At 54.4% G+C, this 24,619-nt stretch overlaps 1 protein-coding gene across 8 annotated transcripts; it reads left to right on the top strand.

Annotated features, from left to right (window-relative positions):
• Positions 1-8,549: 8,549 nt before the first annotated feature.
• Positions 8,550-22,238, top strand: DPF1 (double PHD fingers 1). Of its 8 annotated transcripts, none has more exons than XM_070770934.1 (12): positions 8,550-8,629; positions 14,987-15,147; positions 15,222-15,329; positions 16,739-16,866; positions 17,138-17,227; positions 17,619-17,697; positions 17,879-18,010; positions 18,904-18,954; positions 19,047-19,166; positions 20,214-20,326; positions 20,920-21,001; positions 21,092-22,238. In XM_070770934.1, exons 1-12 carry the CDS (start codon positions 8,598-8,600, stop codon positions 21,160-21,162), a joined length of 1,167 nt encoding a protein of 388 aa, XP_070627035.1. In that variant the 5' UTR covers positions 8,550-8,597; the 3' UTR covers positions 21,163-22,238. The 8 variants fall into 8 exon arrangements, with proteins under 8 accessions (XP_070627035.1, XP_070627034.1, XP_070627037.1 ...); XM_070770933.1 differs by having other exon boundaries at positions 20,890-21,001; XM_070770928.1 differs by lacking the exon at positions 8,550-8,629 and adding an exon at positions 8,648-13,621 and having other exon boundaries at positions 20,890-21,001.
• Positions 22,239-24,619: the final 2,381 nt, after the last annotated feature.

Genomic DNA, 24,619 nt, shown 5'->3' with positions numbered 1-24,619 from the left:
CTTGACTTTGGTTCTCTTCTCTCCCTGGAGAGCTCATCCAGTCTCTTTATGCATGCAAATTTCTCTTTAACCCAATCTCCAGACTTAGCCAGCAGCCCCTCTTAGTTGATTGACATCCAACTCAGACTCAAGGCTTCTGCTTCCAAAGCTGAGTTCCTGGGCTCTCCCAAACCTGCCCCTCCCGCTCCAGCCCCATCCCGGGGATGGCACCTCCACCCCGGGGATGGCACCTCCACCCCTCCAGCTGCTCAGGCCATTCACCTCGGAGTCCTCCCTGCCATTCCAAAGACTCTTTCCCTCTTTCTCCATAAATCATTGCTGCTGCTGTTGTTTAGTCGATAAGTCATGTCCAACTCTTTACGACCCCATGGACTGCAGCCCACCGGGCTCCTCTGTCCATGGGATTCCCAGGCAAGAATACTGGAGTGGGTTGCCATTTGCTTTCTCCAGGGGAATCTTCCCGACCCAGGGATCGAATTTGCGTCTTCTGCTGGGCAGGCAGATTCTTTATCACTGAGCCACCTGGGAATCGCCCTCCATACATTATCCATCTACAAATTCCACCCACCCTGCTGTAGTTGGCTCAATAACGGTACCCCAGAGCTACTGGTTCTAGTCCCTTATAAGGAAAAAGAGTGTGTGATGAAGTTAGGGATCCTGAGGTGGGGAGATTATCCTGGACTGTCCAGGTGGGCCCTGAATAGCATCACTTGTAAGTGTCCTTATAGGCAGAAGCAGAGAGAGAGAGAAGCACACACAGAGGAGGAGGCGATGTGAAGATGGAGGCTTTAAGACTGGAGCGGTAAGGCACAAACCGAGTAGCGTCAGCAGACACCGGAAGCTGGAAGAGGTACGGAAGGATGTTCCCTGAGGGTCTCCAAGGGAGTGTGGCCCTGCCCTCCCCTTGTTTTCAGCTCAGTGATACCAATTTCTGACTTCTGGCCTCCAGAACCCTGAGAGCATAAATCTGTTGCTGGGACTTACCTTGTGGTACTAGTGGATAAGAATCCTCCTGGCAATGCAGGGGACACAGGTTCGATCCCTGGTCTGGGAAGATGAAGCCCACGTGCCCTAGAGCTCATGCTTTGCAACAAGAGAAGCCACCGTGACAAGAAGCCCACGCACGGCAAGGAAGGGTAGCCCCCTGCTCATCACAACTAGAGAAAAGCCCATTCAGCAACGAAGACCCAGCACAGCCAAAAATAAATACATAAATAAAATTATATTAAAAAAAAAAGATTCCTGTTGTTTTAAGCTGCCAAGTTTGTGATCATTTGTTCCAGCAGCTGCATTCTGCTGCCTCTCATCACCTTGTCACCTCCACACTGGCCCCATCCTCCCACCCAAGCCATCGAAGCCCCGCCCCCAGGTCTCCCACCTCCTACCTTGTCCCCAAAGTCTGTCCCACACTTGCAGCCATGCGGATCTGTCTAAAACAGGAGATCATGCTGAAAACCCTCCACTGGCTTCCCCCAGCCTCAGAATCAAACCCAAACCCTTTACCCTAGGTTTTGTGGTCCTATCTGATACGGCCTCACCTTATCCCCTCTCTCAGGATTGTTGTGAGGGTCACATGAGTGTGCCCACTAGCACGGTAACCGGTAGAGGTGAGAGTGCTCCTCAAGGGGCTTCCCTGGTCGTCCCTGCTAAAGAATCCACCTTGCAATGTAGGGAACACGAGTTCAATCCCTGGTCTGGGAACTAAGATCCCACATGCCCCAACTACTGAGCCCGTGTGCCACAATGGAACAACTAAGACCCAACACCATCAAATAAATAAATAAAAAAATTTAAAAGTGCCCATTAGGGCCGCACAGAGGGTGCTTTGGGTCAGCACACAGGAGTCCAAGTCCAGATTTCATGATTTCTTTGTGATCTCTATCCGGAGACCACATTTCTCTAGGCCATTGAGAAATGTGATTTATGTATGTAAAACCCTCAGCCTGGGCATGGCACTCAGGAAGTATGCAGGCACAGGAACTGGTATTGTGAGGATCACAAACAATATTTATTGTGTGCTAAAATGTGCCAACCACTAAGGGCTTTCTCTCTTGTTCCTGCTCAGTTGCTTTTGTGTATACATTTGAGCCTTTGAGATTCCGCCGACGGTAGCCCGCCAGGCTCCTCTGTCCATGGGGATTCTCCAGGCAAGAGCACTGGAGTGGACTGCCATGCCCTCCTTCAAAGGATCTTCCCAACCCAGAGATCGAACCCAGATCTTGGGAAGCCCATGAATTCTACAGTGGGTAGCCTATCCCTTCTCCAGAGAGTCTTCCCAAACCAGGAATTGAACCGGGGTCTCCCATTGCAGGCCGATTCTTTACCAGCTGAGTTATCAGGGAAGGGAAGCCCGCTCAGTTGCTTAGTCATATCCAACTTTTTGCAACCCTATGGACTGTAGCCCACCAGGCTCCTCTGTCCATGAGATTTTCCAGGCAAGAATACTGGAGTGGGTTGTCATTTCCTCCTCCAGGGGATCTTCCTGACCCAGGGATCAAACCAGAGTCTCCTGCATTGTAGGCAGTGTTTTTACCACTGAGCCATGGCGGAAGGCCTGATGGAAGATTACTTAGTCATGAAAAGGAATGAAATTGGTTCATTTGTAGAGACATGGATGGACTTAAAGTCTGTCATACAGAGTGAAGTAAGTCAGAAAGAGAAAAAGAATACTGTACATTAACTCATATATGTGGAAACTAGAAAAATGGTATAGATGATGTTATTTGCAAAACAGAAATACAGACGCAGATATAGAGAATGGAAATATGGACACCAAGCGGGGAAAGGAGGGTGCGATGAATTCGGAAATTGGGATTGACCTATATTCGCTACTACATACGAAGTAGATAACTAATGGGAACCTGTATAGCACAGGGAACTCTACTCAGTGCTCTGTGGTGACCTACATGGGAAGGAAACCCAAACGAAGAGGGGTCAAAGGTATCAATATAGCTGATTCATTTTGTTGTACAGTAGAAACTGACATATTGTAAAGCAACTGTATTCCAATAAAAATTAATTTAAAAAGTCCCAGATCTTCCTGCCATGATGAGTGGGGTCTTTTGATAAGGGTGTTGTCTCTCTGAGCCCAGATTGTCTTGTCTGACTCTGAGGTGACGAGTCCTGCTTCCAAAGTGTGGTCTGTATGACAGCAACATTAGACCTGTGAAAGGCTCGGGACAGGTCTTGATGCACAGGAGGAGCTAACTAACGGGGCCTTATGCATTGTTTCTCGCTTGTTCATTGGGTGCTCTGGATCTCCATTGTTGCCGTGGGCTTTCTCTGGTTGCACTGTGAGGGCCTCTCATTGTGGTGGTTTCTTCTGTTGCAGAGCATGGGCTCATGGGCTTCAGTAAGTTGCGTTTCACTAGCTGAGCTGCTCCGTGGCATGTGGACTCTTCCTGAACCAGGGATGGAACCCGTGTCCCCAGCATTGGTGGACGGATTCTTATCCATTTCGCCACCAGGGAAGTCCTGTATTGTGGTTATTAATTGTTATTGTTTTTGTCCTAGTATTGTGTGACACCCTCCCCCCCACCAGCCACACTTTCTGTATACCTCAGTATCCCCATCTGGGCAGGAGACTTCCAAGGGTCATGTCTGAACATCCCAAGGGCAGCTTAGGGGAGGGCTGTACCCTCTGAAGAATAGTAGGAGAGGGATCAGAGAGGTTAAGCAAGTTGCTCCCTCAGAGGCCCAAGCTGGGCTCCCAGGGGTCTGGGACAGAGGGACTCCTATTAATTCCCAGATGGCGCTTGTGGTAAAGAACCTGCATGCCAATGCAGGAGACAGATGTGGATTTGATCCCTGAGTCAGGAAGACCCCCTGGAGGAAGGCATGGAGCCCACTGCAGTATTCTTGCCTGGAGAATCCCATGAACAGAGGAGCCTGGCCGGCTATGGTCCATAGGGTTGCAAAGAGTCGGCCACGACTGAAGTGACTTATCATGCACACACACATTGATTCCACAGGATTTTTTGCAGGGAGGGGCTCTGACCTTGATGACCAAGTCCTGGGCAGGGTCTGAGGCTCAGAGTGGGGGGACCAATGTGTCCACTGGTTGGTCCCACTGCCCCCCACAATGTCCCTCCTGGGTCTGAGGATTCCTGAACAGCCTGCCCAGACAAAAACTGGAGCCACAGTGCCCTCTGGTGGTCAAATCTTTGGGTTCCAGGTTGGGAGAAGTGATTAAAGAAGTGATTAAATTGCTTGTTATCAAGATTCGAGTGACAGGAAGATCAGGCATCACGGACACAAGAGGTCAGGACAGGAACTTGCCTTGTGTCTGGAGAGATCAGAGGGTCAAGACTTAAAAGATTTCCCTGAAACCTCCTCCAAGAAGCCCTCCCTGACCCCCAGACTGGGTCAGAAACCTCCTCTGGGCTCCCCTAGCCCGTGTATCTCCTGACCCCTCTGCCTGGGCTTCCCCCACCCTTGGCTGTCATTGTACAGTGAGGGGTCTGTTACCCGACAGGACTGCAAACTTAAGGCAGAGCCTAGGGCAGACCCATCAAATATTTCATTGCTGGGCTTTCCCTGGTGGCCCAGTGGTTGAGAATCTGCCTGCCAATGCAGGGGACATGGGTTTGATCCCCAGTCCGGGAAGATCTCACAAGCCATGGAGCAACGAACCCCATGTGCCACAGCTAACAAGCCTGTGCTCTAGAGCCCATGTTCTGAAACCAGAGAGTAGCCCTCACTTGCCATAACTAAAGACAAATCTGTGCACAGCAACGAAGATTCAAGGCAGCCAATACATAAATAAATAGTGCAAACACATCATTGCTGCCCACACAGGGCATGATTCTGTAGAAACGAACTTTTCCTTTCTTTTTGCCTTGAAGCTTTAGCTCCAGACCCTCTGCTGGGAAGCTTGTCTTAATTCAACAACGCCCTCCACTGCTACCCTGGCCACCACCCTGATCCCCTTCAGATTGTCGAAGTGTCTATGTGTGTGGGAGGGCACAGCCTGGAGCCCATGTGACTCTCTCCTTGCTGGTTGTGCTCCACAGAGCCAGACAGTGGGGAGAGACATGGAGCATAATGACTAATTGATTCATTTATTTATTCAACAAATAATTGTTGAGCACCTGCTATTTTTCAGGCCCTATTTTAGGCACTGGGGAGAGAGCAGTGGATTAAATAACAACCTCTGCCTCATAGAGCTGGTATTCAAAGGGGTGGAGATGGCAATAAATCAAGTAAGTAAATAGGTCTATAGTATGAGGATGGATTATTGTAAGTGTTGGGAGACAAAGAAAGCTTTTTTTAAAAAATATTAATCTATGTGGCTACACCAGATCTTAGTTGCGGCAACACAGAATCAGCATTTTGTTGTTCAGTCACTAAGTCGTGTCCGACTCTTTGTGGCCCCATGGACTGCAGCATGCCAGGCTTCCCTGTCCTTCACCATCTCCCAGAGTTTGCTGAAACTCATCTCATCAAGTCGGTGATGCCATCCAACCATCTCATCCTCTGTCATCCCCTTCTCCTCCTGCCCTCAGTCTTTCCCAGCATCAAGGTCTTTTCCATATGGCAAAGATTGGCATATAGGATCTAGTTCCCTGACCAGGGATCAAACCCAGACTCCCTACATTGGGAGAGTGGAGTTTTAGCCACTGGACCACCAGGGAAGTCCCAGGGGGGAAAAAAAAGCTTTTAAGAGGACATTTGTATGCAGGTCAGGAAGCAACAGTTAGAACTAGACATGGAACAACAGACTGGTTCCAAATAGGAAAAGGAGTTCGTCAAGGCTGTATATTGTCACCCTGTTTATTTAACTTATATGCAGAGTACATCATGAGAAACACTAGACTGGAAGAAACACAAGCTGGAATCAAGATTGCCGGGAGAAACATCAATCACCTCAGATATGCAGATGACACCACCCTTATGGAAGAAAGTGAAGAGGAACTAAAAAGCCTCTTGATGAAAGAGAAAGTGGAGAGTGAAAAAGTTGGCTTAAAGCTCAACATTCAGAAAACGAAGATCATGGCATCTGGTCCCATCACTTCCTGGGAAATAGATGGGGAATCAGTGGAAACAGTGTCAGACTTTATTTTTCTGGGCTCCAAAATCACTGCAGATGGTGACTGCAGCCATGAAATTAAAAGATGTTTACTCCTTGGAAGGAAAGTTATGACCAACCTAGGTAGCATATTCAAAAGCAGAGACATTACTTTGCCAAGAAAGGTCCGTCTAGTCAAGGCTATGGTTTTTCCAGTGGTCATGTATGGATGTGAGAGTTGGACTGTGAAGAAAGCTGAGCGCCGAAGAATTGATGCTTTTGCACTGTGGTGTTGGAGAAGACTCTTGAGGGTCCCTTGGACTGCAAGGAGATCCAACCCGTCCATTCTGAAGGAGATCAGCCCTGGGTGTTCATTCGAAGGAATGATGCTAAAGCTGAAACTCCAGTACTTTGGCCACCTCTTTCGAGGAGTTGACTCATTGGAAAAGACTCTGATGCTGGGAGGGATTGGGGGCAGGAGGAGAAGGGGACGACAGAGGATGAGGTGGCTGGATGGCATCACTGACTTGATGGACATGAGTCTGAGTGAACTCCGGGAGTTGGTGATGGACAGGGAGGCCTGGCGTGCTGTGATTCATGGGGTCGCAAAGAGTTGGACACGACTGAGCGACTGATCTGGTCTGAGAGTTTCTCAGGGATGCCATTTTAGCTGAGGTTGTCTCTGAGGGAGTGACATTAATTTAGAAACCTGAGTAAAGTCAGGGTTGGAACCATGAAGATGCTTGGGGGAGGAGCATTCTAGGCAGTGAGAACAGCAAATGCAAAGGCCCTGTGGCTGAAGTGGGGCCAGAATGTTCCAGGAATAAGGAGGAGGCCAGTGCAGCTGGAGCAAAGTTAGTTAGTTCAGTTTCTCAGTCGTGTCCAACTCTTTGTAACCCCATGGACTGTAGAACACCAGGCTTCCCTGTCCATCACCAACTCCTGGAGCTTACTCAAACTCATGTCCATCGAGTTGGTGATGCCATCCAACCATCCAACCATGTTGTCCCCTTCCCCTCCCACCTTCAATCTTTCCCAGCATCAGGGTCTTTTCCAATGAGTCAGCAAAGCTAGTCAAGGGAAAGAAGGGAGATGAGATCAGAAATGTAACTGGGGGGAGGGGGGGTGGGTAGTGGGGAGATTTCCCTGGTGGTCCAGAGGGTAAGACTCTGTGCTCCTAATGTAAGGGGGCCAGGTTCCATCCTGGCTGGGGAACTAGATCCAGCATGCACGCTGCAACTAAGAGTTTGCATGCCACACAACAAAGATCCTGGGAGCTGCAACTAAGACCCAGTGCAGCCTAAATAAATAAATAGAGGAAATGAGATGGAGGTTGGGGATCTGCTTAAGTAGGGGCCCTGAGAACATAGTGAGGACTTAGAACTTCATTCTAAGTGTGAAAGAAGTCATTGGAAGTTTTGAGCCAGACAGCATGGTGATGCCAGCTGTTTTAGGCAGTTCACTCTGGCTACCCTGGAGAGAAGAGGCAGGGACTGTCCAGGGGGGAGATGATGGGAGGAGGGAGTCCTAGAATGGAGGCTGTGAAGGGTGAAGGGTGAGTAGATTCTGGATCTATTTGTGAATGTAGAGATAACAGGATTTGATGATGGACTTGAGGTGTGTGTGAAAAAAGAAGAGTCAAGGATGATTGATTGCACTTGGAACAAAAATCCATTTTCTTTATAATGGCCTACAAGGGCCTACATGATCTGGTTCCTTGCTCTCTGGCTAACCTTGTCTCCCCCCTCACTCACTCGACTCTTTTACACTAGCTTTCCACAATAATCTTTGAACTTGCCAAGCTTTTCCTGCTTCTATGTATTGCATGGTGACAGCTTCTCAGGTCTCAGCTCACATGTCACCTCCTCAGAGAAGCCACTTTCTTTATAGCACTTTTCACTCTCTAAAATTAACAGCTTGTTTGCTTGTTTATCATCTGTTTTTCTCCACTCACAGCTCAGCTCCTTGAGGGCAGCAATTCTGTCTGTTGTTCATGCTGTTTCCCCAGTGCCTAGAAGAGTGCCTGTCACTTAATAAATGAACAAAGGCATTGATTAACCCCTGTGCTTGTTTACAGACTGGTTTACAAAAGAAGAGACACCCAGAGAAATAGGCAAAGACAAGAATACACGACAGACCCTGGGGTCATCCGCATACCCAGGGGAGACCCAGAAATCAGCGACCACCCTTTCCCGCGCGCCCGTGGTTCTTGAAGGATGGAGAGCCGGAGCTGGGAAGGGAGTACTCCAGGGAAGGGAAAGGATGCTCTGGGGCGAGCCCAGCCCCGCCCTGTATCCTTAGTAGCCAATGGGCACACGGTTTTCCCGACGCCCCCTGGGACGTGTAGTCCGGACAGGGGCGCCCTCGGGCGCCGCCGCACGCCCCTAGACTCCACGTCCCGTCGTGCGCCGGGAGGTGCGGGGATTGGCCGAGCCCCGCCCCCGGCCCGCCCCGCTCCTCTCGCGCTGCAGCCCCAAGAATGAATGAAATCGTAGCGCGCTGGGCGGCAGAGCGGGCGGCGCAGGCCGGGCTGGGCCCGCGCGCGGCGGCAGCGGCGCCCCGGGCCGGAGGCGGCCCAGCCGAGCGGGCCATGGCCACCGCCATTCAGAACCCGCTCAAGTCGTGAGTGTCCCCGCCGTCCACGTCCCTCCATCCGCCCCCTACCCGAACCTCGCCCCCGCCCTCGCTGGGGAGGGGGACGCAGTGGGCGGATGGTAGTTGAATGGGGCCCCCAGCTTGTCCCCCTGTCCCCCCGGCGGGGGCCGCCACCCCTTGTCTCCCCCCTGGGGCTGGGGGCAGGAGCCACTCCAGGGTCGCGGGGGCGCCTCTTCTTTGTCGCTGTCAGTGAAGGAATGTGGCGCGGGCTGGGGGTGGCGGAGGCCGTTTCCCCACCCAGAGTGGGGGTAGGGGCTTCCTTCTCCTCAGAGTCTCTGGGCGCGCCAGGTCTGCCCCTGCCTGGGGCTGGAGTACGAATGCCTAAGTCCGGACCCTAGTCTCCCAGGTCTCTACCTCCTCAAAAGCATCTTTCTCTCTTTCCCCTCTCTTTCTCCGGGGACCTCGGTCTGCGCGGCCGCAGGGTGGGAGCTGAGACTTCGGGGGTCCCCGATTCGATCCCTGCTGTCTCTCCCTTTTCTTTTTCCTTCCCGGTCTTCAGGACCTAAAGCCCCGACGCTCTGGTCAGTTTAGACCGTGGGCTCCCTGCCTCTCCCTGCCCGTACACATGTAATGAGAGCATCTCCTATCTCCTTGGGGACCGGATGCCTCGGGAGAGGGTGCTGGGAGCACCCTCAGTCTCCGGGGATTCCCTCCGTTTCTCCCTGTCCGCGTGCCTCCTCCGAGCTTCGCTTCCTCCTGGGCCCCGCGGCTGGCATCCTGGACGCCTGGGTTCAAACCTACGCTCTCTCCCAGCCCTCTCCTCTCCTGGCCAGCCCTCGCTCTCTCCACTTCTTCCCTCTCTTTCCGTCTCTCTCACTCCTTCCTCGGGATCCCGAACTCCTGGGTCCCAGTGCTCCCCGCCCCCTTCCCCAACGGTGACAGCGGGCTGGGAGTGACAGGCGCGCGGCCGCTCCGGCTCTCCCTCCCCGGCTGGCGCGCGCGGCCCTCCCCTCCCCCGCTCCCCGGCCTGGCGGGGAGGAGGCGAAGGGCGAACGCCCGCGGCGCCGCACAAAGGGGCCGGGGCGACCTCCCCCACCCTCCCCCCAGCCTCTCGCCTCCGCCACCTTGACCTTGAGCTACGGGTGCTGGGGGTTGGAGTGGGGGAGGGGCTCGGGGCGCCCCCCGCCCCCGCCCTCCGGGAAGGCTGTGCCTGGGGTGGCCGAACCTAAGGCCCCCAGTAGCTTCAGGTTTCTGATGGTGGGGGGAGTTGGGCCATGTTGGGGGCCGGGCCTTACAAGCTCGCGCCTACACGTGTGGCTTTGCGGAGAGCCAAGCCAGCTTGGAGGGCGTGTGTGGGGTTGGGGTAGGCGTGAGACAGTGTGTAACGGTGACACTTCTGCCTCCCTCTCGCTCTAATTCTTCAACACAGACGTGTTACCCCTATCAGGGACACCCTCAAACTGGCTGGCACAGGGCTCGTGTGCAGGTTGGTGGATCTATAGGTATCCAGACCTCCTCACTTTGACCTCTTGGAGTAGGTGTGGGGCAGCCATTGCCGGGGGGGCTGAAGACCTGAGTAAGCTTGGGGGTGGGAGTGCCAGTAGCCCTCTTTGCACTCACCTTCTGAGGGATCTACAAGAGGTGAGGGGAGGGAAGGGGCTGGCTCCTGAAAGAATCCAGTCCCCTTAGGAATGGGCTCTGGAGGGTTCTGACTGCCCGTATTGGAACCCTATCTTGAGCACTAACCACCTCCCCACCTTGAGCCTCAGCATTACCATCTGTGAATTGGGGCATCATTACAGTTCTTATTATCTCATGGTTGCTGCTGTGATGTTTGTAAAGCACTTGGTACTGAGCCTGACTCTGAATAAATGTAGTGAAAGTGTCAGCTGTGTCTGACTCTTTGCGACCCCATGGACTGGAGCCCGCAAGGCTCCTCTGTCCGTGGAATTCTCCTGGCAAAGATACTGGAGTGGGTTGTCATTTCCTTCTCCAGGGAATCCTCCCGACCCAGGGATCAAACCCGGGTCTCTTGCATTGGAGGCAGATTCTTTACTGTTTAGTATCAATATTGATTTCACTTGTGGTCCGGTTTCCACACAGGGCACAGGGGGATGGGGACAGGAGGACTGTTTGGACAGGGGAGCTTGACTGTGGCCGAGGGGTCTGTGAGGGTGACTAGGGGTAAGAAAGGGGAGAGAGACCCTTCTCTAGGTGTCAGCTGTGGGCCAAATTGCACTGGTGGACAGGGGCCTCCAGGGAGCTGATGGAGTGTTCTGTACTCAGGCTCCAAGCTGAGCAAAACTGATGCCAAGGTTCTGGGGTGAGCAGGTGCCTGAGTCTAGAGGTGTGGGGAGTAAGTGTAAGGATGTATTGGAGGTTGGTGGGAGGTGACAGAGGAAGGTGGCAAGGGCTCTTGGAGCTGAGCTGGTGGGTTGGGGGGGACAGGGCTCACTGTGGATGAGATTGGAGTGGCCACTGTAGGGGACCTGGAGGCTAGAGTGACTGTGAGGTGCCAGTGTCCCTGTGGCACTGTGTGATCTGTGATGCAGAGTGAGGTGCCTCACCCCCTTGCCATCTGCTCTAGGCCAGATGTGAAGCAGAGACCCACTCCCTGCTTTTGGGGTTTGAGGAGAGGAGGTCAAGGCCTTACCTGGGAGAGATTGGGGAGAGACTGTGGAAGGGGTCTAAGACTAGAGGGGTGTGTGTGTGTGTGTGTGTGTGTGTGTATTTTGTTTTTTGTTTTTGGGTCATGCCTTGCTGCCTGGAGGATCTTAGTTCCTTGACCAGGGATTGAACTCATGATCCCTACACTGGGGAGTGTGGAGTGTAAACCACTGGACCACCGGGGAAGTGTGTGTGTTTGTGTGTGTGTGTGTGTGTGTGTGTGTTTAGAAGTGACTATGGGTGTGGAAGACCTGGAGGGGGCCTCTTTCATTAGGGAGGTAGGTGGGAGCATCAGGAGACAAAAGAGGTGAGGGCTTTAAGGCCTCTTCTGTCTGCTGGAGAGCTCCCTGGTAGATAAGGACATTTGTGGGCCTTTTTATCCATACAAGGGCTCAAACCTGAACAGGAACTTTGGATGGGGGTGTGGGTTTGGTGTGGGTGAGTGGGATTTGGCAAGTGCTGTGACTCCAAAGGTCAGCTTCCTCTCTGGGCATCCCTTACAGTGGAGTCAGTGTGGGTGACAGTGGCAGAAAGAAGGGGGTGACCCACATGATACAGACATCTGGGAGAGTGAATACTTATCTTAGTCTCACCTTCAAGCAAACACCAGGGGCTGACGGCATGCGACTCTACTTCCTCCGGGAAAATGGGTTGGGGGTAATGATAATATCACCCTGGTGGGTCATTATGAGGATCAGACGGCTGAATCTCTGTTAAAGAACTGTGCCTACACTTGGTGGCTACTCAGTATATTTATTCTTAACAAAGATTTTGTAAGCATCTATTATATGCCAAGCTTCCCTGGTGGCTCAGAGAGTAAAGAATCTGCCTGCAATCCAGGAGACTCAGGTTTGATCCCTAGGTCGGGAAGATCCCCTGGAGGAAGAAATGGCAACCCACTCCAGTCTTCTTGCCTGGAGAATCCCATGGACAGAGGAGCCTAGTGGGCTACAGTTCACGGGTTGCAAACAGTCGGAGACGACTGAGTGACTAACACACATACGTCAAGCGTTATTCTTTCTAATAATGGTTAGCTATCACCATTTTACATCTTAGTGCACATCAGGTCCTCTTTGTGGAATGAATGAATTTATTGAACACCTACTACCTGCCAGGTACCTTTTGTTTTGTTTGTTTGTTTGCTAACTGCATGGCATAAGGGATCTTTGTTCCCCAACCAACCTGTGCCCCCTGCAGTGGGAGTGCGGAGTCTCAACTTCTGGACCAACAGTGAAATCCCTGTCAGGTGCCTTTTGAAGCAATTTACCAATATTTAAGGGCTTCCCAGGTGGCGCTAGTGGTAAAGAACCCTCCTGCCAATGCAGGAGACATAAAGAGTTCAGTCCCTGGGTTGGGAAGATCCCCTAGAGGAGGGTATGGCAACCCACTCCAGTATTCTTGCCTGGAGAATCCCACAGACAGAGGAGCTTGGCGGGCTACAGCCCACGGGGTCATAAAGAGTCAGATACCACTGAAGCGATTTAACGCATGCACACCCCAATACTTACTCATTCAATCCTCACAATAATCCAGTGAGGCATCATCCTTATTTTACAGATCAGGAAACTGAGTCCCAGAAAGATTAAGTTATTTGCCCAGGGTCACATGGCCACCAAGTTGGCAGAGTCAGGATTTGAACCCATGAAGTGTGGCTACAGCACACTCCTAACTAGCACGGCTGCTGTCAAGCCTGGGAAGGGGTTGAGTCGGGCGTGGTCCCTGTGAGAGAGACAGCCCCGACGGTGACCAGAGACCGGGGACCGAGAGGGTTCTCTGGAGCTAGAAGGGACTGGGGGAGGGGGCGTCGTCAGGGAGCCATGCGTTGGCGGGGCGTTTGCGTGGGCATCTGTACGGTGTCTCTAAGTCTCCTGGCACTCAAGTGTTTGTGTGAGTGCAAATGTATGCGAGTCTGGGCGAAGGTGTGGGAGAGGGAGTGTGCGTGAGTCTGCGTGGGAGGCTGTGAGTATATGTGTGAATGTGTGTGTAAGCCGCCGTGTGTGGGTGTGTGCGAGCCCAGGTGTGCATGCGTGAGTGTAGACTCATGTGCGAGACTCCGAGGTGTGCACGGGTGAGCGTGCGTGAGTGGCTATGCGTGCCTCGGGCCCCATCTCTGACCGGCTTCCCGGTGGGGTCCCGCCAGCCCCAGACGGGGAACTACCACTCCCAGCATACCCGAGCGGGCCCGCCCCGCCGCCCTGATTGGCTGTGGCCCCGGTGCTCCCGCCCCCCCGGGAATGAATGGATGGGCGGCCTCAGCGCCCGCCCGAGCGCTGGGAGGACCGGCCCGGCGGGGACCTGCTGGGGGCAGGACCCGGGGAGCAAGATGGCCACGGTCATCCCCGGCCCCCTGAGGTGCTGCGGGCCGGCGGGAGGCGGGGGAGGGAGCGCGGGCGGATCGCGCGGGCGTGTGTGTGTGTGGCGGCTGGGGGTGGGGCCGATGGGGTGTCTGGGGGGCTGTCACCGTGGGCCGGGCTGCGCGGGGTTGCGAGTGTGTGTGACTGTGGGTCTCTGGCAAGAACCGTGTCCGACGCGCTGCTCTTGGAGGAGCGGAGAGTGTGCGGAACTCCGAGTCCTCTTCGGGAAGGGGGGTCATGTCCCGCCCTGAGACCCCCGGGGCTGGGGAGAAGGTGAAATGGACGAGGGGCGCGGGGAGCTTGGTAAACTTGAGTGAAGCTCACAGTACCTTTGTCTTGGGATATGGAGTGTGTGTCACTTGTTCGGATTCTGGTGGTTTTTTTTTTTTTTGGATATGTGTGTGGATGTGTATTTGATTTCTTTTATTCTACTCTAGGTATCTTTGAATATTTGAGTCTTTGAGTGTGCGTGCATGTCCTTTGAAACTGTGCATCATTTGTGTTCTGTGTCTTTGGATATGTAGGTATTCCTGTATCTATGTGCAAATTTTTGTGTGAATATGGGTGGATTTGTTTCTACATTGAGTATACGTGTATCTTTGTGTATTTGAATATGTGGTGTTTTAGATGTTGGTTTCTATATTATTGTGTATCTTTGTGACTGTGTGTGTGTATCCTGGGTGAATCTGTGTGATTTCTTTGTATAGTGTATCTGAATTGTGTGTGATTTGTGTTGTGTATTTGGATATGTGTGTAAGTGCTTATATGGGTAGTTTGTTTTAACATTTTTTCTCTTAACATTGTGTACCTGTGTGTGTGTCTTTGGATGCATGAGTGAGTGTGAGTGTCTGTGGTGTGTAATCTGTTTACATGTTGTGTGTCTTTGTGTGGGTGATTGTTTATGTTGTGTGTCTTTGGATATGTGATGTATATTTGTGCATGGACACGTGTGTGATCTGTTTCAACACTATGGAACTTGAGAGATCTGTGTTTTTCAGTAGATATTTGTGTGTGCCCATATGTGAGATGTGTCTGTTTCTCCCTTTGTGAGTCTTGGGATATGTCTCTCTTTGTGTGTGAATCCTGTGCGACTATGTGTGATATTGTGTTGTGGATTTGGATATGTGCCTGAATGGATGTGTCCTGGTGTATCTTTATCTGTTTCTATATTGTATCTACTCCTTGGCTCGAGGCCCGCTTGAGTCCTGGGTTCGGGGCTCCTGGGTCCCGACCGGAGGGGAGAGGTGAGGTTGGAGGAGTCGGCCCACCCATTCCCGACGGGTGGGCTGGGGGAGGGGTGCTGGGCGACCGGGTGCGCCTGCCCTTGCTGACAGCCGCCCGCCCGCTTACCCGCCCCTCGCAGCCTAGGCGAGGACTTCTACCGCGAGGCCATCGAGCACTGCCGCAGCTACAACGCGCGCCTGTGCGCCGAGCGCAGCCTGCGCCTGCCCTTCCTCGACTCGCAGACCGGCGTGGCCCAGAACAACTGCTACATCTGGATGGAGAAGACCCACCGCGGCCCGGGTACCGCCGGGAGGGCGGGGGTGGGGCGGGGCGGCGGCTTCCCAGCCGCGTTCTTACCGCCCTTCTTACTCTAGGTTTGGCCCCCGGACAGATCTATACGTACCCAGCCCGCTGTTGGAGAAAGAAACGGAGGCTCAACATCCTGGAAGACCCCAGACTCCGGCCCTGCGAGTACAAGATCGGTAGGTGGGGCTCCGTCCTGTGCCTGGGGTGGCCCCTGTGGGTGCCCACACCACTGGCTGATCAGTGTGTTGATGCCCTCGTGCGTCTGAGCATCTGCCTTTATTTCCTTCCTGGCCCGTGTCTGAGTGACTGGCTGTGTCTGCTGGTGTGTGTCTGGGGGTAGTACAGAGACTCTCCAGTTTTCCCTGAGTTTTTTGGACTGCATCTTCTACTTGGACTCGGGTGTATTCCTGGACAGAGTGTGGTATCTGTTTTGTGTGTCTAGGTGTATCCCATCCTTGTATTTCTCTTCCCTTGTGAGTTGGGTTGTATCACAGTATCTGCCTATTCTTTCCTGTGGATGTCTGGGTGTGTGTCTGGGTGTGTCAGAGTGTCTGGTTGTAACTTTTTCCATTTGTAGTACAGCGTGTCTTGGTGTCTGTGTCTCTTTTCAGGTGTTTCCAGGCTTATTTCCTCTTAAGTGTGTCTGGTCTATCTGCTCCTGAGTGTCTCTCTTCCTTTGAGTACCAGATGCTCTGGAATGTCTGGGAGAATCTCGTCCCTGAGTGTCTGTTTGGAGTATCAGGTGTATTTCTGCCCATGTCTGCTGCTCCATGAGTGTCTGGCTTTATCACTTCTCAAATGTGTCCGGTACTGTTAGAGTCACTGGCTGTTTCTCTTCCCTTGCTCAGGTATAACCAAGGATCTGTGTGGGTCCAGGCAGGTGTATTGGCGTGTCCATCTGGCTCTGTCTTCCTGGGTGTGTCTGATTGTCCCAGAGGGACTGTTTGTATCACCTGTGTGTCGAGTATCCATCTGAGTGATTCTCTGGTGTGTCTCTCTCTCCCCTAAGTATGTTCAGGTGTTTGGTAGGGTTTGGTTGTTTTCCCCGTGTGGTCTGGGTTTATCTGATGGTCTAATGTTCTCTTTTGGAGTGTCTCTGAGTGTGCCCAAGGGTCTGGCTATGTCTCCTCCGTGAGTCTGGGTGTATCTGAGTGTCTGGGTGTTTCTCTTCCTTCGTGTGTCTGGCTGTCTCAGATGATCTGTCTGTATCTCCCTTGTGTGTATGTCCATGTGTGTCCTGTTTGAATGTCTGTTCTCTCCAGTTGTGGGGGTCGAGGTGGGTCTCCTCCTTGTATTATGTAGTTGTATAGGAGGGTCCGGCCATGTTTCTCCCTGAGTATGTCCAATGGTCTCTGATGGTCTGACTGTGTCTTCTCCAGGATCTGGGCATCCTTAGGATGTGTGGAAGTATTGAGGGCGGTATGGGTGGTTGAGTATTTGAGTCTGTTGCTGGTTGAGTGTGGGAAAGCCTCTTTCCTCCAGAAAAGAGCATGATTCCCCAACCTGGGCAATCTGAGGAGTCCTCCAGGGACAAGGGACAATCTTCACCTGATCCCCCTCCTACCTACCGTGGTCTTGTCCCCAGACTGTGAAGCACCACTGAAAAAGGAGGGTGGCCTCCCTGAAGGGCCAGTCCTTGAGGCTCTCCTGTGTGCCGAGACAGGGGAGAAGAAGATAGAGCTGAAGGAGGAGGAGACCATTATGGACTGCCAGGTAGGACTGCCCAGCCCCCCACCCGTCCAGGGGCTGTGGCTGCCCTCTCAACTGGCCTGTTTCCTGGTCCATCTTGCTCCTGCTCTGAAATCTCCCCTGATTCCCTAGGACCTTTGAGCATCCTGTCTCCATCCCTCCATACTTCATCTTCTTTTGGGAAGACCTCCTAACTTGCCCTGCCACCCCTGATCTTTGCTGTGCTCAGAACTACCTCCCAAAGCAGAACAATACCCCGTTTCTTGACCCCAGTCTCCCTTCTCCTGGTGCCCAGAAACAGCAACTGCTGGAGTTTCCTCATGATCTTGAAGTGGAAGACCCGGAGGATGACATGCCCAGGAGGAAGAACAGGGCCAAAGGAAAGGTATCGCTCTCAAACCTCCCCCCATCATCCTTCCCCTCAAGGCGGGTTCCATTGATTGCTTGTGCAGTGTTCAGACCCTGCCCCAATTTTACGTTATTTAACTCTCAGAGCAGCCTGAAGGGGTAGGGGATTTTTATACCCATTTTACAGATGAGGAAATTAAGGCTTGGGCATATTAAGCCATTTGCAAAACAGAGATTGTACAGTGGGTTAGAGCAATCTTCCTACCGTGGCACAGATGAGAAAATGGAACCTCTGAGAGGTCAAGAGAATTACTCTAGACTCACAGCTAGGAAGTGGCAGAGCTGTGATTGGGCTTTCAAGCCCAAATGGTGAAAATTCTTTTAGTTCCTTCCCTTTCTTGGCCCCTCACTCCTGACTGTCCCCTCAGGCATACGGCATCGGGGGGCTCCGGAAACGCCAGGACACCGCTTCCCTGGAGGACCGAGACAAGCCGTATGTCTGTGATAGTGAGTCCTTCTGAAGAGGGGGGAAGAGAGAGAGAGAGAGTGGGACCCAGAGACCTTGCCCCCCACTGGCCCCTTCCCTCCCGTTCTGGACCCTGGCAGAGGAGGGAGGTGTGATCCTGGAGGCCAGGGTGGAGGCGGCAGAGGCTGGAGGGCTGACGGGCCCTCCCTGCTCACTCTCCAGTCTGTGGGAAACGGTATAAGAATCGGCCAGGGCTCAGCTACCACTACACCCACACCCACCTGGCTGAGGAGGAGGGGGAGGAGAACGCCGAACGCCACGCCCTGCCCTTCCACCGGAAAAACAACCATAAACGTGAGCAGGCGGACAGGGCGTGGGGTGGTGAGGGGCCCTGGGAGTGGGGGCTAAGGAGCCTGGGAGGGAGGGGGCACATTAGACATTTCTGGAAAATCTCCAGCTCAGCGGTCCCCTCCCCCCACCAACCATGGGGATGCTGGCTCTGGGGTTGCCATGGCAACCAACCATCTCTCCTTCGCTCCCGGCCGGGCGTAATATTTCTGGGTCTGATTTATTGTTTCAATTAGAGCTTGGGGAGGGGGGTGATAGATGACTCCCCTCCCTCTCTGCCTCCCTTCCTCCCTTCTCTGCTAAGCTTCGGCCAAGGGGCAGGGGCCGTGGCCTGGGAACCCTTGGCATCCGCCCATGCCAATCCAGTGCCAACCTTGACAGCTGAGGGATGGGGGAAGGCTTGGGGAGAGGCTCTGCCAGTGGAGGAACCATCCTCCCACCCATTCCTCAGTGGGAGAGAGCAGTCTCTTCATCCCACCCCTACTACACACCCAGGCACCTCTGTGCTCAGAATTTTCCTTCTGAGAGTCTGTTTCCATACCAGATCATGGCAGTGGCCTCTACCTAATTTTTATTTAGTTGGGGCTTAGTTGGGGGTGGCTGTCTGGCAGAAGTGCGTGTGGGCAGAGGAAGCAGGGGGCTTTTCCTAAAGTTGTACCTGCCAAGTTTTTACCCAATAAAGAGGACCTGTCAGTCGTTCTGAGAGTTGCGAGGTCCTGATGAGAATTACCTGGGCTCCCTGCAACTCTCTTTTGCTGCTGGACACAGCTTGGGATAGCGGCTCCCTCTCCTCACCTCCTCCATGCCTGGACAAGGGGTCCACCCCTGGGGCTGAGGCCGTGGGCAGGGTGGAGCCTTGCCTGTGGTGAGAGCCCCTCTCTCTGTCCCCCCACCCCCAGAGTTTTACAAAGAATTGGCCTGGGTCCCTGAGTCACAGAGGAAACACACAGGTAGGGACGCCTCCCTCCACCCCTACTTCTGTAGCAGCCTTGGATTGAGGGTCCCTTCCTGCCCCCGCTAACCCCTGCCTGCTGTCTTTCAGCCAAGAAGGCGCCTGACGGCACTGTCATCCCCAACGGCTACTGCGACTTCTGCCTGGGGGGCTCCAAGAAGACAGGGTGTCCTGAGGACCTCATCTCCTGTGCTGACTGTGGGCGATCAGGTGATGCCCCCCCACCTGAGGCTTCTGGGGGCCGGGGTGGAGAGACTCCAGATCTGGAGGATAGGAAGCAGAGGAGAGAGAAAGGGGGGGACGCAGAGCATCCTGGTGGATGAACAGAGCTGACTCAACTGCTGAGGACTGTGGGGAACTCAGTGGGGTCAGGGAGGCTCTGGGAACAATGCACGCAGTTGTCATGGCATTGTGGGCACCGGTACGCGCCTGTCTGGCATGGGGAACAGTGAAAGATGGCTGCCCAAACACCAGGGGTAGTGGGCTGTGATAGCGGGTAATGGATTGCCACTGCCTGGATGCTGTGGACAACAGAGGGCGCTTGCCATGGAGTTGTGGTTAATAGAATGTGGTTTTCCAAGGTGGACTTGTGGGTAAGAGACTGTGGTTGCCTCAGCACAGGGGGCTAATGAATTGTGGTTGTCATGGTATTATGGGTAGTGAAATACGGTTGTCATGGCGATTGGGTGTCGTGGTGGCCTGGCGTCTGCACTGGGGTGGTGGGACAACCAGAGGGTTGACACGCTCCACAGTCTCATTGGTAACGCTGTGGTTGCTGTGGCATCATATGTAATGGGCTTGGGCTGCAGGGAACCAGGGTGTGGGGACCCCTCTGTGGAAGGCAGTTGGCATGGCATCGTGGCTGGGAGACTGTGGTTGCCACGTTCTGTGGTTAAGGGAATGGGTTGGCCACTCTGCTGTGGCTAATGGAATGTGGCTGCCTCAGCACAGCGGTTAACAGAACGTGGCTGCCCCGGTGTTGTGGGTGGTAGAAAGTGGTTGCCACAGCACCGTGGGTAATGGAATGCGGTTGCCATGGTGTTCTGGGGAGCAGAGTGTGGTTGCCATGGTGGCCGGGTAGGAGACTGGTGGCCAGGGCGGCGCTGCCTGCAGAACGGGCACGGGGCACCGTGGGCTGGGTGGGGTCAGGCCTTGTGAGCCAGGAGGTGGGGACTGAGCCCCTAGGGGCTTCCCCAGGGTCAGTAGCCACCGGGGGCACGGCAGCCCCTAACCGCATCCCTGCCCCTCGGCCCCCAGGACACCCCTCGTGTTTACAGTTCACGGTGAATATGACGGCAGCCGTGCGCACGTACCGCTGGCAGTGCATCGAGTGCAAGTCCTGCAGCCTGTGCGGCACCTCGGAGAACGACGTGAGTACCTGTCCGCTCCCTCCCCTGGGGACCTGCCCCCAGGCAGCCTCCCCACCTGGCACCTCCGCCTCCGCCTCCGCCAGTTGGGCCTAACGCCTTTCTCTGGAGCGCCCTCCCTGGTGAACACCAGTTAACCTGTATTATTATTATTGTTAGTGGCCATTAATTGAACCCGGCACTTAACACTCTTCACTCTCTGAGTGCTCCCAACCGCCCTGAGGTAGGTGCTCTTGTTCCCACTTCACAGAGAAGACACCGAGCTCAGAGAGGGGAATACACTTGCCCGAGGTCACCCAGCTAGGGACATGGTTCTGCTGGGACCTGAACCCATGGTTTCCAGACCATCTCAGTGTCATTTTCAGTGTCCCACAGAATTCTATAAAACCCAAACTACAAACTACAAACTGATGGTCCTCAAGGGCGGTTGGTGTGGCCCAGAGGATTTTGCAAAGATGACCTTCTCAGAGCCCTTTGTGTCTTGCAAGAGGACCACCTCCCCCAGCCCCTTTGACCTGGCCCCTGCCCCCGCCCCCCACCCCGGTTTCTGGTGCCCGTGCCCCCAGGGTGCCAGCTGGGCGGGTCTCACCCCCCAGGACCAGCTGCTGTTTTGTGACGACTGCGATCGGGGTTACCACATGTACTGCCTGAGTCCCCCCATGGCGGAGCCCCCGGAAGGTGAGAGGAGGAGGGTCTGACGTGGGGGTGGGGGTTGGGGCAGCCCTGCCCAGACCTGACCCAACTGCCTGTCCTCTGCCCACCCCACAGGGAGCTGGAGTTGTCACCTCTGTCTTCGGCACCTGAAAGAGAAGGCGTCTGCCTACATCACACTCACCTAGGCCTGGCTCTGGCTCGCCCGGACCTCTGGGGTGATGCCTGCCTACCTGCCTCTCCTCTCGGAGCTCCTCCACTCTCTCCCTTTCCTTAATGCCCCACAGTGGGAGGGGCGGGGGGAGCCAGAGAGGGGGCCGGGCCACCCCTTCCCCTCTGTGCAAGTGGAATGTTTGCCCTGTGGGTTGGTGGGCCCAGCAGGGTCCTCTCCCTCCTCCCTCCTTCCTCACCCCCTTGGCAAATGGGTACCAGGGCCTTCTGCTCCCCTCAAAGCCATACCCCGCCTCTAGGCGGGCACGAGGGGTGGTGGATGCCGGCTGGGGGCATGGACAAAGCCTTTTTCTAAAGAAAAAGTCAAAAACTTAAAAAAAAAAAAGAAAGAAATTAATATATAACAAAGAGTCCTATAAGGTCTGGCTGGGTGGAGGGGGCACTGCTGAGCGCATCTACTGGGCACCAGTCTACGCCAGCGTCCTGCCTGGCAGCCCCTCCCCCCAGCCCCTGGAGTTGCAGCTGTCCCACCTCCCCACCCAAGATGGGCACCATCCCCTCTTTGTACCCCGGGCCGGGGGGTGTGGTGTTCACCCCTCGCCCCCTCTTGGTGCCCACCGTGGATACTGCATGAAGACGTGAACCATGGTTTTGAATTCCGTTCCTGCTCCCTCCCCAAGAGCCCTGCCCGCCCGTGCCCACTCCGTGCCTGCCGGCCTTGGCTGGCCGTCGCCGGTGGGGCAAGGCGGGCCCCTGCCCAGCGTCTGCTGGAATGAGAAGCACAGACTTTGCAACGGACTAGATTCTCCCCCTTCCCCGCCCCGCCCCACCCCTGCCACCCTCGCTGGCCACTTTCGGGTCGCGAGGGGGCGTGGTTGTTTCTTGTGGTTGTGTGTGTTTGTTGTTCGGGTTTAAAAAAAAAAAAAAGGGAAATCGAGACTGCAAGTGGGGGAAGTGGTGGGCTTGGGGGAGTCTCCCCCCCAATCCAGGCGTGCCCACCCCCCCCTTGTTAACGAGTCTCCTTTATTGCCTGCCTCTGCTGTGAATTAACTTGTTCTGTGTATTAAAGTGGGGCTGACCCCTCTGCCCACGTCGTCGGCTTCCTTCTCCAGGCTGCTTTGGGGCGTCGCCGAGAAGGGGAGATGGGGCCTCGCGAGGGGAGAAGCAACCGAGGTGAACAGCTGGAGCGGGGCCCCTACCTCCATCTCCCTCCCAGCTCCCCTCTTCACCCCCGCCTTTCTCTGGCTTTGTCCCAGCTCCTCCCAGCCTCGCTGGAAAGGAGAAGAGGGGAGGATGGGGTGGAGGGGAGGAGAAAGGAGAAGAGGGGGGGACGGGGAAGAGGGGGCTCCCACCCAGCCAGCTGTGGTTGCCCTGGCAACCGACTGCTGCAGCTGCAGCGGGAAGCAGTGAGGGGGGGAGGCTGGAAGCTGGGGACTGGGGGAAGGGAAGGGATGGAGAGATGAAGACACCCTCCCCTTGGGGCTACAGGAGGGAGCAGGGGTACCAGCCTAGGGCCTCACCCTAGGCCCAGACATCCCCTGGAGCTCCCCATCCCTGCTGTGGGGCAAAGGAAAGAGGGGAAGGGGCAAAGGAAAGAAGGGTTGTGCGGATTCGGGGACATCAGGCGAAAGACAGACTTGGGTGAGGTGAGGTGAAGAGTGAGAACCAGGACACAAGAACGGTCAGGAAAGAGACAGCTATGAGAGTCACACATTTTTAGAAAATCAGAAAAAAGAGCAGGAGAAGGAAGACATAGATCTGGGAGAGAGATGCGGATGAAGGAGCCACAGGAATTATGGGGGAAGAGAACAGACGAGATGGAGATTTAGTGGGAGAGAGGAAATAACTAATAAAAAATAGCAGACGCACAGAGAGAGACAGAGAAAGGAGGAAGGAGTCAGTGATTTGGAGAGAGAAGCAGAAGAGATTCCGCAAAGGAAGGCAGAGAACCAGGGCCCATCAAACAGGAGAGGGGAAGAGAGAATGGAGAGGAGGTACGTTTGGGGAGAGAGATGAAGTCAGCATCCAGGACAGGCAAAGTCCCAGGACGATGATACAGAGATGAGACTTCACAGGGAAGAGGACGTCAAGAACTGAGGGAGACAATAGAAAAATCTGGAGAGCGCTAAAGGCATGGAAGGATTCAAAGGCTGGGTGAGGGGAGAGCCAGAAGTGGGGTGGGAGGCTGAGGGAGAGGCTGGGGGTGGGGACGGAGGGCGGCTGCTTGGGTTGGGGGGCGAGGGGGGGCAACAGGCAGAGGAAGCAGAAACTGGGGCAAGCCGGGGAAGGGACGCGCAGGGCACAGTTCGGGCGAGAGCACAGGCTGGCGTGTGTGAGTTGTGGGGTGTTGGAAGTTGGTGTGTGTCACAGGCGCCAGGAGAGGATGTGAGAACAGCTTGTTCTACCGTTTCCGTGCCTGCTGGGGGAGGGGAGCCCGGGTTGAGGATGGAGCCTCAAGGAGGGCGGAGACAGGGATGGCGTCTGGAACACTCTAGAATTTTTAGGAGGTGTGGAAATAGTTGGTCCACCTCCTCTGGAAAAAGGATATGTACTCATTTGGGAAATAGTTTTTTTTTCTTTTTTTGCAGGGTGGGGGTCTGGCTTAGAGAAGTGTCAGGTATGAGCTCAGAAATAATAAAGTCCAGCACAGGTAAATGGGGAGATGGGCCAGAAAGCCCCAGCTGTGGGGCCAGGCCTACCAAGAGGTAGTGGGATTGCTTCTCGGATCCAGGCGGAGTTGGACTCAGACTTCCCACAAGAGACTGGATCATGGGATTCTCACATCAAATTTTGGGATTTGGAAAATAAGTTTGACCCCGATTGCTGGGTCAAACTGCACATGGGGTTTCACCAGGGCAGCTGCAGATCTGGGGCCAAGGGTTTAGGACCCCTCCCGGCTAGGAGAGCCCCTGGAGGAGGGTCTGGCCCAGGGCTGAGGTCCCAGGGGACACCAGTATCTTTCCAAGACCCCGACACCGCCCGGAGCTCCGGGACTGGAAGCAGCAGCTGCTCTTCACTCCAAACCACCAACTAGACGACTGGCAGAGAGAAGACGAGGGCGGGGGATGGGGCTGGGAGAGGTGGGGGTGCAAATGAGCCAGCGCCCGCCTGGAGGGTGTGGCCTGGGGCAACAGCCCAGCTGGGAGGCAGGGGCCCCTCCGTTCTGAGTCTTGCAGCTCAGAGTTTGAGGACAGAGTTACCAAGCTCAAAATCCAGCTTTCTTTCTGTACCACCTCCAGATTTTAAAAAGCATGAGGCAAGAGCTAGATGGGCCCCAGGGTGAACAGCTGGCTTCTCCCCTGTTCAAAATATCCTTCAAAATAGCAGGAGAGAGAAGAGCTGGACCCTGCCCAGATAAAAGATAAGACCACACATTCTTTATTCTCCAAGTCAAGTAGACTTTCCCCACTACACATGAGCAGAAAGGCTCCTTGGAGGTCAAAAGGAAGGGGCGTCACCTCATAGTAAGTGATG

This window comes from Bos indicus, chromosome 18 (assembly GCF_029378745.1).
Source record: "Bos indicus isolate NIAB-ARS_2022 breed Sahiwal x Tharparkar chromosome 18, NIAB-ARS_B.indTharparkar_mat_pri_1.0, whole genome shotgun sequence".
Taxonomy (NCBI): Eukaryota; Metazoa; Chordata; class Mammalia; order Artiodactyla; family Bovidae; genus Bos; species Bos indicus.
Note: the sequence above shows the minus strand (reverse complement) of the source record. Positions and strands in the feature narration are given on the sequence as shown.

Bases quoted from the DNA above. Each gene is read 5' to 3' on its own strand.
- DPF1 (XM_070770928.1), top strand. From the start codon at position 13,293: ATGCGTGAGTGTAGACTCATGTGCGAGACTCCGAGGTGTGCACGGGTG. The intron at 16,867-17,137 runs GTAGGACTGCCC...CCTGGTGCCCAG, and splicing joins AGACCATTATGGACTGCCAG to AAACAGCAACTGCTGGAGTT. The intron at 21,002-21,091 runs GTGAGAGGAGGA...CCCACCCCACAG, and splicing joins CATGGCGGAGCCCCCGGAAG to GGAGCTGGAGTTGTCACCTC.